Raw genomic sequence first — 15,356 nt, forward strand, 5'->3', positions numbered from 1 at the left:
GAAATGTAAATAAAATATGTTTTCCTTTGAGCAAGCGTTTCAAACGCAAACCTTGCTCTCGACATCAAATGTATGAGATGGAGGCAAATTTCTCAAATAACCCGTGATAAAACTATGTCACTGCAAATGTCTCTTTAGCCTCCTCATGAAAATGTATCTTTTAAAGCAAGCCCTATTAGTCACTCCAGCAGACTGTAGGCAGAGCTAAGCTGTAATCAATGCTGTCTCAGGTGACAGAGTGTAACAGAGACTCATTCAATAACATTAGCACGTAAATGGCTGATGATGGCAACCGGGACCATTTTTTATATGGGACGAATAATCTTTGTTCTGCATTATAGATTTGCGAGGTAATACTTTCCCAAATAAGGAAGTGTGTCCACTTGTTTGTAAAGGGAGTGTTCTTTTTTCTTTCTGGTCACCGAGAGTTGAAATATCTTTTAAAATAATGCAGTTTTCACCACTGTTTACCCAGCCATCCAATCACAGTGGAGGAAGGCCGGGACAATTACCACATCAACCAATGCTCCTTCACATCCTACTTATACAATGCCTGAACAACAATGGAGAAGTTACTATCGCCGGTTTCCAAGTATCCATGTCTCCACCAGATAACATTCCTGGACTACCACAATAATATAAAAAATAATGCTTGGAGGAACATAACTGATTTTTTGCAATATAAATTAGTTTAAAACTTGCCAATTAGTTGTAGTTTTCATAATTTTTGAAATCTGCCTATAATGAAAACAAACCACAGGTGATCAGATATGACATCATGTTTAAAATAATATTCAATTACATTGGAATTCAAGATTAATTTTTTTTTAATGCACAACAACACAAGCACACTGTACTTATTGATAATAAATTATGCTATAAATCTGCTATTGCTGAAACATTTAACAATAATCTTTAAATCATTTTTTTTTCATTCAGCTCTTTTTGACAATGATAAACAAAACCATCCATAATAAATTAAATTAATATAGAAATAAATATCAATCTTTAATGATAAATTATTTTTATTTTTTCTCTTTTATATGGACTACTTTTATGACATAAAAATGGTCAATTGTATATCATTAAATTAAAAAAAAAGTCTTTATGGATGTCTGATGTCTTTTGGAAACTCCCGTCTGACTTTTTTCTTCACTGCTAGTCTTCATCGTCATAATAGCTTTGGTTAAAGATAATAACCTCGGCACAGACTTTGCTTTGGTTTCCTCAAGGCTCGTTGTATATTCTACAGAGGAATCAGGCTTGTCTGTGACTGTCTATGTTATTACTGAATATAATTGACAGGGTCTCGTACAGCCTCCACTCAGTTTGAGAGCTGGAGTCCATGACTGTCACTTCTCATGAATAGGGCTTTAATGTCAAATCTCTTCTGTTGTACCCTCTTCATCAGCAGCGTTCCCCAGCCGCCGCCGAATCCCAGACTGTGGCTTTTTAACTTAGCTGTCAGCCGCTAAATGCTGCAGTATTTCACTCTGTTCTTTCCAAATGTGACTCAGAGGGCAGAGTGATGGGATGACATTCAGGCCTCGGGGTATCTTACAAGTGACCAGAGAGACTCCAACTTCAGAGCGCGGCTGAACAAAGATGAAGGAGATTTTCATACCTCTGTTATCACAGAACATCATCTACCACCTGAAATACTCTCTCTCTCTCTCTCTCTCACACACACACACACACACACACACATACATGCACACCCTCTGAAAAAACATTATGAATTCCATCACCTGGATACAGACCCCATTTCACACACTATAACATTTGGATGTCACGAAAGTGCATATCTCATTTTCTCTCTCTCTCTGCTAGGGTAATGGAAAAGACCGGAAAACTTTTCATTATCTCTGTCTGTGCGTTAGGCACAGCTAACACAAAATCTCCTCCTGGTCTCTTCCATAGCATTGGTTTTCGACTTTCAGCCAGGTAATACGCATGAAAAAATATTCTTTTTGCACTCTCTTCTCTTGAGACAAAATCCTTGAAAAGATTTGCCTGCGTCTCTTTTTTATTTCCTTTTTGGTTTTGGAAACTCAATATTTGCAAGTGTGCTGATCACAGGAGACTTGAGACAGTTCAAGAAAAGACGAAGCAGGCTGAAGAGAGTCTTAAGGACACATACACAGGTCAGCTAAATACAGTTGTCATCAGTGTTAATTTAAAGGATTTACTCCTGCATTCAGAAGTGCATTCTAAGTTATTGGGAGATATAAAGAAAAGCCTGACAGCTTTTATTCCAGAGATGTGTGCCAGATGCTGTGACAACAGATGTGATGCCCCACTGTCACTTCTTTGAGGCTTTTCAGCATCTCATGACTTTCTAAAGAAGATCACAGTTTGGTGGAGATTATGCCTGACTCTGGCTCCATGAGCTGGAACGACAGCCACCACAATAAATCCTGCCCTAAATGGTGATGACCATGCTTCAATTAAACTAAAATGACCATGGTAAGATTCGGGCAAAGAGCTGTAGCTTATTTCCAACACAGACACACCCCCATAATAAAACTAACTTGAATAAATTCCAGGAGCAGTTTATTTAGACAGTTATGGGCTACATTGATTCATAAGCAGATGCATTAAACTAATACAATGCATGCTGGCTTATTATCTGATACATTTGGAGATGGTGTGTGCTGAACAAAGAGATGACTTTATCTTGTGTAAACAGAAAAAGAGGTTTGGGTGGGGGGTGAAGACAGGTCCACTCCTTCTCACAGAGTAATGACATTTAAAGCAATATATAGTGTATGTTTTATATGACCCATTTTCACTTTTGGGAACAAAAGCAACTTTATTTTCCCCACTGAAATGAATGAAGTCCAAGGCAGTTCATATTTGTTGATATAAGACTGTTTGTTTGTATGTTTGTGTATGCATCCATTCTTACATGGCAGTTACATAACTGGAAAACATCTATCCAGTTTATTGCATAAATAAAATTGTATTATTGTTATATAACTTTTTATTATTATATATTATCATTTCATAAATGTATTGATTCATTAATCACATGATAGTTCTATAATGGTGAAATAATAAATATATTGCAATAATAATAATAATAATAATAATAATAATAATAATAATAATAAGAAGAAGAAGAAGAAGAAGAAGAAGAAGAAGAAGAAGAAGAAGAAGAATTTACAGTATTTATGCAAATGTAAAATGTGAAATTTTTCTAACAATAAAAATATTGCATAATATGGTAGAAACTTCTATAAAAAATGTAACTTATTTTTAATTTTTCTTTAAAAACTTTGTGGTACCAAATAAATCTAAAAATAAAACACAAGTTAAAGAAAAAGAAGACGAAGAAGATGACGAAGAAGAAGAAGAAGAACATTGTATTTATGCAACATTATCCACAAATCAGTCACTACATGACTTTCTACAGACCACTGTCTTGGCTTGGAGTGTAGAGAAACCATTTCTGCTGTCCAAGAAAATGATAGCAATGATGTTTTGGGATCAGTGTAAATAAAGTCCATTATAGGCAAAACACGTCCTCAATGTACTGACTGGGGACTACACTGAAAAAAACTACAACTATTTAACAGCATCTAAATGGTTTTGTTTCAGAATAAGGTGTATCTAAGTGCTGTTTTCTGCATGCTTCAGCTCTTTTGCTAGGGCTAACCGGGGTTTGCTAAAGCCTGTTTTAAATTTGATGCAGGAAGGTGCTAATTATGAACTATAAGTATGTTAACACTGAAATAGTCTTACTTTCATGTTAGCATAGAGAGTTTCCCTCCTCTTTCCATTTCTGTTTATAAAAGAAGAAAAAAAAAACAACAACAACAACACTTTATGTTCGACACAGAGCCCTGGTGAACCGCCTTCCACTGTTCGTGGGTGAGATTAGAAATGCCACTAGAACACAGCTGAAAATACTTGTCAGAAATCTAATAAAACAGGAAGGCAATCATAATCCACTGACATGTCAGCTCAATGGAGCGATACAGAGAAAGAGAGAGCAGGGAGGAAATGTTTTGACAAGAATCTGGAGAAATGAGCCAGTTAACTGGTTTAGAATTGTTTTAAATAACAGCCGAAAATCCCAATGTCACAGCAAAACCGCATTCATTAAAGCTCATCTTAGTCTAAGATCCATTCAGTCCATTCAGTATGAACTCACTGTGCATGATGGTTTAAACAATTTTTTTTTTAATATTTATTTTTGTTTGGCTTGGGCATATTTAGCTGCAGTGCTTTAACATACTTATAGCATTAGATATTAGACTGTTTGCCCAGCAAAAAACGCACTCAAAATTTCTAGATTTAAATCACTTTGAAGCACTGACACCACAGTCATACACACACGAAAGGGGGATTTTCCACCTCATGATATTCTCTTGTGAAAAAAGAAATGCACTTCACATCTTAAAAAAAGGCGTGCTAATTACTGTATATAGCCAGGGTATGGGAAATGTGAGTTGACTTAATACACAGACTCACTTTGCTATTTGAAATTGCACCAATCTGCATCCAGATCAGGTTCTCTGGTCCAACTCCAGTAGGTTTGTCATAATAGTAGAACTGACAGTCCCTTGTGAAGAGGCCATTAACAAGGCCTTTGAAAGGAAGAAGCTCCAATATGCCAACTTGGCAGCTGAGTTATCTCACGTAGCCAGACCTTCAGACTGAAGGTCTGGAATTTATGGCAATTCGGAAGTATTTTAAAGATTCTATGCCCTAAACTTTAAATATTTCACATACTTTTGAAAATCCAACGTTTAGTTGATCCTGATAAGCGCTCATCATCACAGTTGTAAACACGATGCCTTTCTTCTTTAGTGAAGGGTTTTGGCATCATGGCATCTTTGTTTCCAGGCAGAACGTTAAAGAATGCGGCACACACGTCTCGCGGAAATCCTGTAGAATTCAACCAATCTGATGACGACTTCGACACTCCTGAAGTGCTTACACTTTTGTGTCCTATATGCATCAGACATTTAGCCAATGGTCCGTGGGTGTGACGTCTGAGGCTCAGACTAGGGAACTGGCCACTGTCGCTGAAAGAAGCAACCACTGGCTGTGGCTGAAGCTGATAGACACAGTGTGGGCTGCCAAATGTCCATGTAACAAAGTGACACACACCCAGGTCTAATCAGTTTGTGGTCGGCCTGCCTCATCTGAGGGTGTCTTTTGATAAAGGGATGAAACACCCAATGAGGCTGGGGTACACACCTGATGATGTCTTGTTTCGGTGGAAACACCATACAAAGGTCATTGGCAATATCACTTCAACAAAAGGCATCTTTCACCCAGGCTAAAATTCGCACAGAAAAATTCTGACAGATATCGGATAAGGTGTCTCATTGGCAACATCCATGAAAGATAAGTACACATCATGTACAGCATAACATATCATCAAAACATCAAGGATCCCCACTCAATGACTGCAGTATAGAATTGTACCATCATCATTTATCCATTTTACCATGATAGTCCTTTATTTATTGTTCCCCAGTCACACATAAAGCAATTGTAAATTCACAACTGATTATTGGGTATTCAAATTGCTGCGTCTCGCTATTTTCTGCTCACAGAGAAGGGAAAATGTTCTATGGTGCAGCAAAATTGTGCTGAATATTAGGATCATAACACCTAGTTATATTATGCAAACTAAAAACTTTTGAAATGCATGAATTTACAACATTAAAGTGTGTATTAGTTTATCATACATGCTTGGATTTGTAATTTTAGCATAATTGAGAAAATCAATTATATATAGATTTTTATAAATACATTTTTAATTTTAGTTAATTTTGTTGTGTATTTTTGTGCATTTGTTTGTTGTTGTCATTGTCATTTTTTTTATATGCATGTACTATTAATTTATGTACTATAATAACTAAAACTGAAATATAGATGTATAAAAACCGTATGGTCATGATGAAGTTAAACTGGACATCTATCACATTTATTTTATTTCAAGTAACAAAATTTTTTTTTTATTTTATTTATTTTACAATAGTAACCCTGGATGCTTTCTGCATGTTTCAAAGACAATAGAAGTAATTATGAAATTACATTTAATGACTTAAGTTCTACCCAAGTTTGTCAGAAAGCAACTCTTCCAAACACTCCCCTCTTCCTTTTTACTTCATAACCGACAATACAAATGAGCAGCACAGGATGATGATGACTTAATAAGCGGACAGGAGGTGTGAATGTTGTCTGAGTGAGTGGAGAGTATTTTTTAAGTGAGCTGCATGCTAGTTTAGGCCCGTGAACCTGAGGAACAGGTTGTGACAGTTTGATACACACTGTAAGAAAATAATGAATTCCAGATATTTCTTTCTCTGTTTGCCTCAGTGATACTGTGAGCTGACGGGTCACTTCTCTAATAAGATACCTGTGACTCAGGCCTATGTAACAAGACGTTCCCCTCAATCATTTTCAAGTGACTTGGCTTCCTGGAAGAGAAGATGCAAGGACTTTATGTCCCTCGTTTGAGGTGTAACTTTCCCCAAACTCACACTGTGTACTAACAACATGGAACATTCATACATCACTATGAAGTGTCTGGAGTTCAACTTTTTAAAGTGACCATACAATATCCTGCAATTATTCTTTAGCAAATATAAACTACTGTTCAAATGTTTGGGGTCTGTAGAAGTTTTGTTTGTTTTTAATTAAAGAAATCACTACTTTTATTCAGCAAGGATGCATTAATCTGATCAAAAATCACATTGACATTTCTAATACTAAAAAAGGTTTTCAGTTCAAAAACCGTTATCCATAATAGCAGCAAATCAGTGTATCAGAATGATTTCATAAGGATCATGTACAGAATCCTGGAGTAATGTCTGCTGAAAATTCAGCTTTGCATCACAGGAATAAATTACATTTTAAAATGTATTAAAATAGAAATTGGTTATTTTAAATTGTAATACTATTTCACAATATTGCTCTTTTTACTGTATGGTTTGATCAAATAAATGCAGCTTTGGTGAGCAAAAGACACTTCTTTCAAAAACATTGTCAAAAAATATATATAGAAAAATAAATAAAAATCTGACCAATTAATTCCAAATGTTGAATTGTATAGTTTTGAATTAAAGTTTATTTTTCTTTCAGGAATGAAAAAAAAAAAAAAAAAATATATATATATATATATATATATATATATATATATATATATATTGATACAGGGATTTATTTTTGTACAATCAGATGATGAAAGTCACAATTGAAACTTTTTATTTTATAAAATGTGACTTTCTTTCTTTCTTATTTTTTTTTTTAAATCAACTAGAAAAAATATCAAATCACTACTCACTGAAGAAAACTCCACTAACAATCGACTTCATGTGGACATTTCACCCAAAATGAAATGAAAATTCATTTAATTCAAAACCTGTTACCTTTCTTTCTTCAAAATTGTAAAATAAATATTTCATTTTTTAAATTTTTTACTATTTCTAAATAAATGAATGTCCATTTAGGTTAAATATATAAAAAATAACAAAATATAGCACAAAGTCTTTTAAATTATACATACCTAAAAACACAACAAATCTAAACAATAGCACTTTACCCTTTCAATGAAGCACAAGTTGATGCTGCTAAATGTTTGTGGCGATCAATGTTTTGTGGTTGGCCATTACTCTGAACCAGTTCATCCCAGCTTGAACTCGGCAAGCCACTTTTCTCCCATCGATCTTGTATGTTCAGCTGTGAAGAATGACTGCAACAAACACCTCAAAAACACCAACAAGGAGAGAAGATACTCCTCCACCGGCGTGCCATTCACCCACTCAAACAATCTGATAGGTCAGGGGAGGTGAGCTATCAGTGTAAAATATGACTTCAATACACAGTTGTGCACTTTCATATTGAAGAATAAGATTAGGCAGGCTGAGGTCGACATTTAAATGAGCGCACGGACACATACTCACACATGGTTAATGGGTATTCTGTGCATTATTTCTGTGTAGTATACCATAACACTTATTCCAAATGAGCTAATTTGTTGGTCCGGTGAGCACACAAATCCCGTTAAGGTGTAATTCAAGAGTGGTCAGACTGCATGAGCTCAAAGGTGAGGAGCGCAGGAGGAATTGTGGGCATCGATGCGCTTTCAGCGAGCAGAAATATTGAGCAGCACAAAACTGCTGGAGCTCTTTAGAGAACTATAGAGATAGCCGAACTCTCCATGAGCTGCTAAATGTCGAATTAAACAGTTAATCAATTTGAGGGTGAATAAGAGAGGGGAAAAGTGAGCGAGAGAAAGAATAAGAATGGGGCGATGCGTCGACACGAGTCAGGCTGGAAATAAATGAGGTCTCGGTTCATAATAAACCCATATTTGTAATAAACAGACGCTATAGAGCCATAAAATTGTCTTTTTAAATGGAAAGGGATTTGGCTGATGATGCACCATTACACACAGTGTTAACGCCCGACAAGGCCAGGAAGGGCCAGATAGATAGATGAATAGAAAGATGGCACGCTTGTTCTCCATCACACTTTCCCGCTCCCGCTCTCTTCAGGTCTCTCGCTGAGGAATGAACACTGAGAACATTTTGTAGCGAGAGAAGCTAATTTTATTCATAGGACTGAAAGATGGATAAAAGAGAACGGAATAGAGAAGGAGAGAGTAAAGAAAAGAGGAGACGGGAGAAAAAGACAGACAGCCAGAGAAAAAGCAATGGATAAAATATGTATTGCGAACAGCAACAGCCTGAAGCCAATAATGTTACGCTAGTTTTACTAACACTAACAACAAATGACACAGTTTGAAATTCACTTATTGTCTAATCATACTTGTTGAATAAAACTAAAAACAATATGCTCCCTTATAAGGGCATTATATTATTATAATATATATATATATATATATATATATATATATATATATATATATATATATATATATATATATATATATATATATATATATATATATATATATATATTTATATATTTTTTTTTTATATAAAAAGATTTAAAATATTATCAGCCGAATGATTTCTGACAATGTCATTACATTTATTATTATTATGAAGTTATTAATACTTTAGGATATAGTTACACCATGTACGTAATATGAAGTATGAACTGAAGAAACAGTAAATACATTTATATTGTTACAAAACAGCGATATGTCAACCAAAATATTAATCAGATGCCATTATGTTTTTAAACGTTCTATTCATTAAAAAATTCTGAAAACATATTATGTTTTCCACAAAAACATTAAGCACAACAACTGCTTTCAAAATTGATAAGCATAATTTTTAGCAATTAAAAACAGAGCAGAAACACAAAGAAGAGACGGAAGGAATAATAATGTGAACCGGCAGTGGGAGAATATTAGAGCACCTGTAGATGCCCGATGGAATTATCCGGCTCATTTTCTACCTGTTGTGTCTGCTTGAGAAAAATCAGCATTGAGGGATCGAAGGCCTGTGTGTCACCATTACATTCAGTTAAGTTGTGTTTCATTCATCATCTTTCATCATATTAATCAGCTTAATATAGTTTACTCATTCATTTACTCTTTGTCCGGTCACAGTTCTGTTTATGTATCAAACTTTGTCATGTGAAACTTCATTCATTTACCTTTGGATTATAGTTTCACCAAGGACTTCTGCCTTCTCGCTATTACCTGTCCTTTTGACGATGAGACACTGTTCTGGATCAGGGAAAATAACAATCACATCATTGACCTTCCAGACACCACGGGACTGAGCTGGAGGGACGCGATCATCTGGTGTCTGGAGAGCGTCCGCCCCGATCCAGAACAAAGTGCAGCCCAAAGCCCAGCCAGCCATTACCACCCAGCTGCATGAACAACTGCCTAAGCCCACTTCAGAGAGCTTGGGTCCGCCACGACTGAGCAGCCAGCGCGAGGAGAAGCAACTGCGTGAGTCAGAAGCTGTCAGTGCGTCTGACCAGGTGTGTGAGCGGCAACACTGCACATGCCTGAGGGGATATTAGTAGAGAATGAAGGCATGGATCGAAGCCCTGTCCACCACTGAGGATGAGCTACCACTGACCTCTAGAAATCTTGTGCATTTAGAAATGGATTATCTCCTGGATTGTCCTGAATCTTCCTGCTGGTTCCATCCAGCCCTGCCCCTCGAGTCTTCTGTATCGTCTGTTTCTTCTGAATCTTCTGTGCCTCCTGTGGTCCCTCCCAGCCTCCCTCTTCCTCCTTCTCTCCATTTATCTTCCAGTTCTTTTGCACTATCTTCGCTGGTTTCTGTAAGCCCCTCAGCTCACCCTCAGGCCTGTATTCCACCTTGGCCCTTCAACTCATCGGCTCCGCCTTGGGTCCTAGCTCCCTCGTTTCCACTTGTGATGAGGGAGTAGTAGTTGTCAGTCGTCGTCCATCCATCACTACATGATTCCACATCTTTGGCTGCACCTTGTCTCTCTATCCCTCTGGTTCCGTCTGGCTCCACCTTGGTCCCTAGCTTCTCCGGGTTTGCCGTGGTCTTCCAGGTCCACGCCAGTGCTGCCGACTCTGCCTTTTAGTTTGCATTCCCTCAATTCATGCCTTCGTTTGAATAAAAAAATATATATTGTTTACCTTTTTGATACTTTTGGAGCTTTGGTGTTGCCGACTTTACTTTGAATGTTTTGTTCCTTTGATTTCCCGCCACTCTTTAGTTTCCATGGCCACCATCATTATAAGTTCTGTTTTTCAGCTGTGTTTCATTAATCATATAATTTGTTTCTGCTTTATATAGTTTACCCACACAGTCACCGTTTGCTAATGCCCGTCTGCCTACTCACTTTGGATTTATTATTAAACTTTGTCTCGTGGAGGTTTATTCATCTCCTTTGTCTGTCTGCCTGCAAACCGCATGGCACTATGGTCTACAGCAACACAATTTTTACTCTTGTAATTACATCCCTTTCTCAAGGGCACCTGGTCCTCCAAAATCACTTCCAAGAGTGGTGTGGGACGGTGCACAACCTCACATGTGCAGAACAAATGCGTAATTGAGGGACCGCAGTGATTAGCCTGAGCAGTATTTGTCGAGAACGCACACCTGCACCTGTGCATGGACTCTATGGGCCTTCGCTGGCAGATGAAAAAAATAGCAGCTGTAAATATTTTGCACAAACCCCCTTTGGCTAAGCAAAAAAATGTCTGAAATCTCCCTATCTCCCTTCCCTCATTTTCACTTTCCTTGAGGCTGCAAAACTATCCAAAACCTGTAAAGAGCTGCACAATGGAGCACCCCCCCCACACACACACCCACCAGGTGATGTGAGAGAGGGGCCAGCTTTATAAAAAAGAAAAAAGAAAAAAGTGCTACAGGCTGACAGAGTTTTTGGGCTTCCAATTATGTACAGTATATACTGTGTGTACATATACAAATATACTGTATACGGGTGCATCTCAATAAATCAGAATGTCGTGGAAACATTTTTTTTATTTCAGTAATTCAACTCAAATTGTGAAACTTGTGTATTAAATAAATTCAGTGCACACAGACTGAAGTAGTTTAAGTCTTTGGTTCTTTTAATTGTGATGATTAATTGTGATGACAAAAACCAAATCTCATCAAATTAGAATACTGCGTCAACTAAGAGCTCTATGCAAATTGTTCAGTTTGTTTACACCATTGTATATTGCTCAATGTGCTTTAATCATGATTTCTATAAAAATGAGCATAGAGATAAAACTGGTTGTTGTCTTAGGCTTATAAAAACAGTCCACAACACTCCATTACATTAATGCATTATCCAAAGCAACTTACACACACACATATAAATCAATATATCTAAATTTAATGAGTATGTGTGTTCCCCGGGAAATGAACCAACAACCTTTAGCACTGCTAATGCAATGCTCTACCACTGAGCCACAGGAACACTCCTTAGTCAAAAACACTTATGAAACACTCAAATCACCATACAAACCTCAAAACTTGAGACATAAACTATGACAATACAGCAATCGACTAGCTCGAATTTATTCCACATTGCATTTTAAATTGCAATTGGATTTATTTTTAAATTTAGGAAATAAAAAATAAATAAATAATAATAATACAAAAAAAATCTGAAGAGCCAAATCTGAAACACAATAGATTGGTAGTTTGATCTATATGTTGTAGACAATTAAATTTGTGAGCAACTGAGTGATTGATGTTTCCTGTCTGGACTGAGATCAGATAGACTGACAGCTTGCAAGGATAAACTATCCAACCAGTTCCTGTCACAAACTTGAGACATTTCCTGCTGGTTCAGCTAGATTGCACCACGTTTTAAATCAAATAAGAAGCCATTCCTAGAAGGCGGATTTCACAACCCCCTGTTATCGCTAGTTCTCTGCTCCTGATGTGTTTCTTATTACACTGTTTCCCAAATGTAAAACTTTTCGATCAGATCTGAAGCACGTAGTGTTAATAATTAAACCATCACTCAGGCATGCGAAGCACTTTCTTGCGGATGACTTGGTCTACACACCTCATTGCCGTCAACACAGCATATCCAAACAACCCTCCTTTCCTGCATGGGTAAAAACACACATAGGCGTCCTTGCAGGCGCCACTCGGCCAATGCTCCTACAGAACCAGCTTCAGGAGAATGTAATTGTGGGAAACAGTGTGCTGGCACAGCATGAGAGCATATCTGCACAAATTAAATATAGACTGATGCAGAAAAACAGGCAGGTGTGGATGAGTGCCAGGCCTAGGTGAGTTAAATTACAAAGCAATTCTCTGTCAACATCTGTGAAACAAAATATTCAGAATTAGCACTTTCGTTCTCAAACTGCTTGTCGCCGGAAACTTCTGAACTTGCAAACAAATCAGTTTGCACTCCACAGAAAAATGTGACAGCACATGACAGATGTGAGGCAGATTAAATAATGAACTTTCATCTCTGGGTGGTAAAATTGTTCAAGACAAAGAACTAACAAGCCAGAAATAAATGTTTCTGAACTGAAGAGAAGATTCTATCACTCATTTGGATTTCATGTTTCTGAGTGTTTGGAGGCGGCTGCATAAAGCAGCTCTATGTAGAGATGGAAGTCAGCCGCCTCTGAACACAAAGTCATCACCTGAATGCATAAATCAGCCACTCAAAGCTAATTGTTATTCTACTTCCATGTATTCTTTGATCACGCTATTCACGTCTGAGTCTGTGTGGGGCAGGAAACACTAAGCTATCTTTGACACATGGATCTTTTATAAATCAAAGGACATTTATTATCTCCACACAAACGACCCGGGCAATTCTCAGATGTAGAGCCACAATATCATTATAAAATCCAATCCGCCGGGTGTATCGAACATTTCCCATGATTACGTCCACACGAAAAGCTCTGCTGACATAATGAACGGGGCATTTGCCGAGCCTGTGATAACGCCCCTGCTCCATATTGATCTGATCTGGGAACAGTAGATATCTTTAAAGCTGTAGTGGAGAGTCCTTTAAATGACTCACCTCCCATACCTCATCTGTTAGTATTCCACAACATTAATCAAGCCGCTGTCCCAATTTCTCATGTATGTGCGTCTCATGATTGTATGTGTGGGAGTCCGGGAGATTGTACAGTTGTTGATTTTTCGTCTTCTCTTGATTAAGGGTGTTTACCAGTAAAAGCGTGTCTTATAAAGCTTTGCCTGGACTAATATTGATTCTCTACAGCAATGTATAGCCAACCAATCATACAACAGGTGAACACAAAGCCATTTTACACAATCCAGTGCGGTGGATTCCACTCTTTATCTCAGACAGAGAGATACAGCTGTAAATCTTTGTATATAAAAATGGAATTCTAAAACTTTCTTCCAAAACCTAGTGAGTTTTCTCTTTGCCTACTGCCTATATAGTCTTTAAAGGCAACACCCTCCCAAAAAAAGTTATGTTCTGAAAACGTTGTGGGAACGGTGATTAAATATTTCTGAAATGTTAAAAAATTATATAAAAAGTTAGTACATCTTTCTCTTAACCGTTTTTACTCAAGGTATAACATTGATTATTTGTTATATTCCAAGTACGTTAACATGATTCAGCAAATATCAATAACATTGTAAGCATGTCCAAAGAATATTCTTCTAAAAATATTTTCTCTCAACAATGAGATGAGACTTCATATTAAATTGAAATGTTATAAGAATGATCTATAAATATTACTTTAGGAATGTTTTATCTTGACATTTACATAACCTTTAGAAAACGTCAGTGTTGGGCTAAAGTTGGGCTATTAGTTGTGCTAAAAGTCATGAAATGAGAAATAAGAGAGAGAGAGAGAGAGAGAGTGAGAATAATGTTTAAATACTCTAATAATCACTGATGGCCCATTCAAATTTTTAATTATTTTGCACTATTTTATTGATACCTTTCAATTTGAATAACACTTCATTAATGTAATTGGTCTTGCTTGGTTATATATATATATATATATATATATATATATATATATATATATATATATATATATATATATATATATATATATATATATATATATATATATATATATATATATATATATATATATTCTTTTCTGCCATCTTCAATTAAATTGTATTATTTCTCTACTTTTGGTTAAACTTTATTTTAAGTGTCCATTATAGGTTTGTTCCTTATATGAAAGACGTTTGGAACAGACTTTGTGCATCTCTGATGATTTATAATGCTTTAAACAGAGCTCACTAGGTTTTGGAGCAGAATTCACAGAGTTTATATACTAGCTGTCAGCAATCTGTCATCTCAACCCATCTAAGCTGTAGTAAAAAAACACAATCCCTTAAAGTTCCTCTATTAAAATCTCATTCAGCTGAGGTCCATCGTCCACCTAATAACACACAAGACAAAGATATGAGTTTAGTGGTGATCACTCACCTTTCTTGTCCCCAAAGAAGAGCGTCTGTTGTGCAGGGTTTGACCACTGGAGGGAGGTGTTGTCATTGTGTTCCACACGGCAGGTCAAGTTGGCTATTCCTCCTTCTGTCACAGTCATGTTCTGGACGATAGGGACCTGGCCTTGGGCTCCTGGAAGAGACAGACAGAAAGTGTGTGAGAGACAGTCACAACCACGGCAACATATGGAGCGTTCAACACTCACCGCTCTACATGAAGCTGTGAATAAAACAATTGAAGAAGACCACATAAAAACACTTGGGAAGAGTAAACGAGCTCTTCCACAGAAGTTTGTGCACGTTTAATGCCACAGAAAAATACCAAGCATTACAATGGTTTACTAACAGTTAAAAATAAAACATGATGGAAAATATCCAACCCAGTCAGTCAAAGTGACAGATAATGACTATTTGTAGAGCAACCTCTGGCTATAATGCATTTTTCTGAAGCCCAGATCATGTGGTTTGGTTTGTGGAAGAGTTGTTCCAGAAAGGCAA

The 15,356-nt window shown here is 36.7% G+C and overlaps 1 protein-coding gene across 1 annotated transcript in view; it reads right to left on the bottom strand.

Moving 5' to 3' along the window:
- Nucleotides 1–15,356, bottom strand: part of LOC113053895 (cell adhesion molecule 2-like) — a gene marked incomplete at its 5' end in the record, with an annotated part of 85,565 nt that overhangs the window by 57,140 nt on the left and 13,069 nt on the right. Inside the window, one exon of the mRNA XM_026219074.1 lies at nucleotides 14,842–14,991. Coding sequence (XP_026074859.1) covers nucleotides 14,842–14,991 — 150 coding nt within the window. The remainder of the gene's footprint in view (nucleotides 1–14,841; nucleotides 14,992–15,356) is intronic.

Source organism: Carassius auratus, chromosome 35 (assembly GCF_003368295.1).
Source record: "Carassius auratus strain Wakin chromosome 35, ASM336829v1, whole genome shotgun sequence".
Lineage (NCBI taxonomy): Eukaryota > Metazoa > Chordata > Actinopteri > Cypriniformes > Cyprinidae > Carassius > Carassius auratus.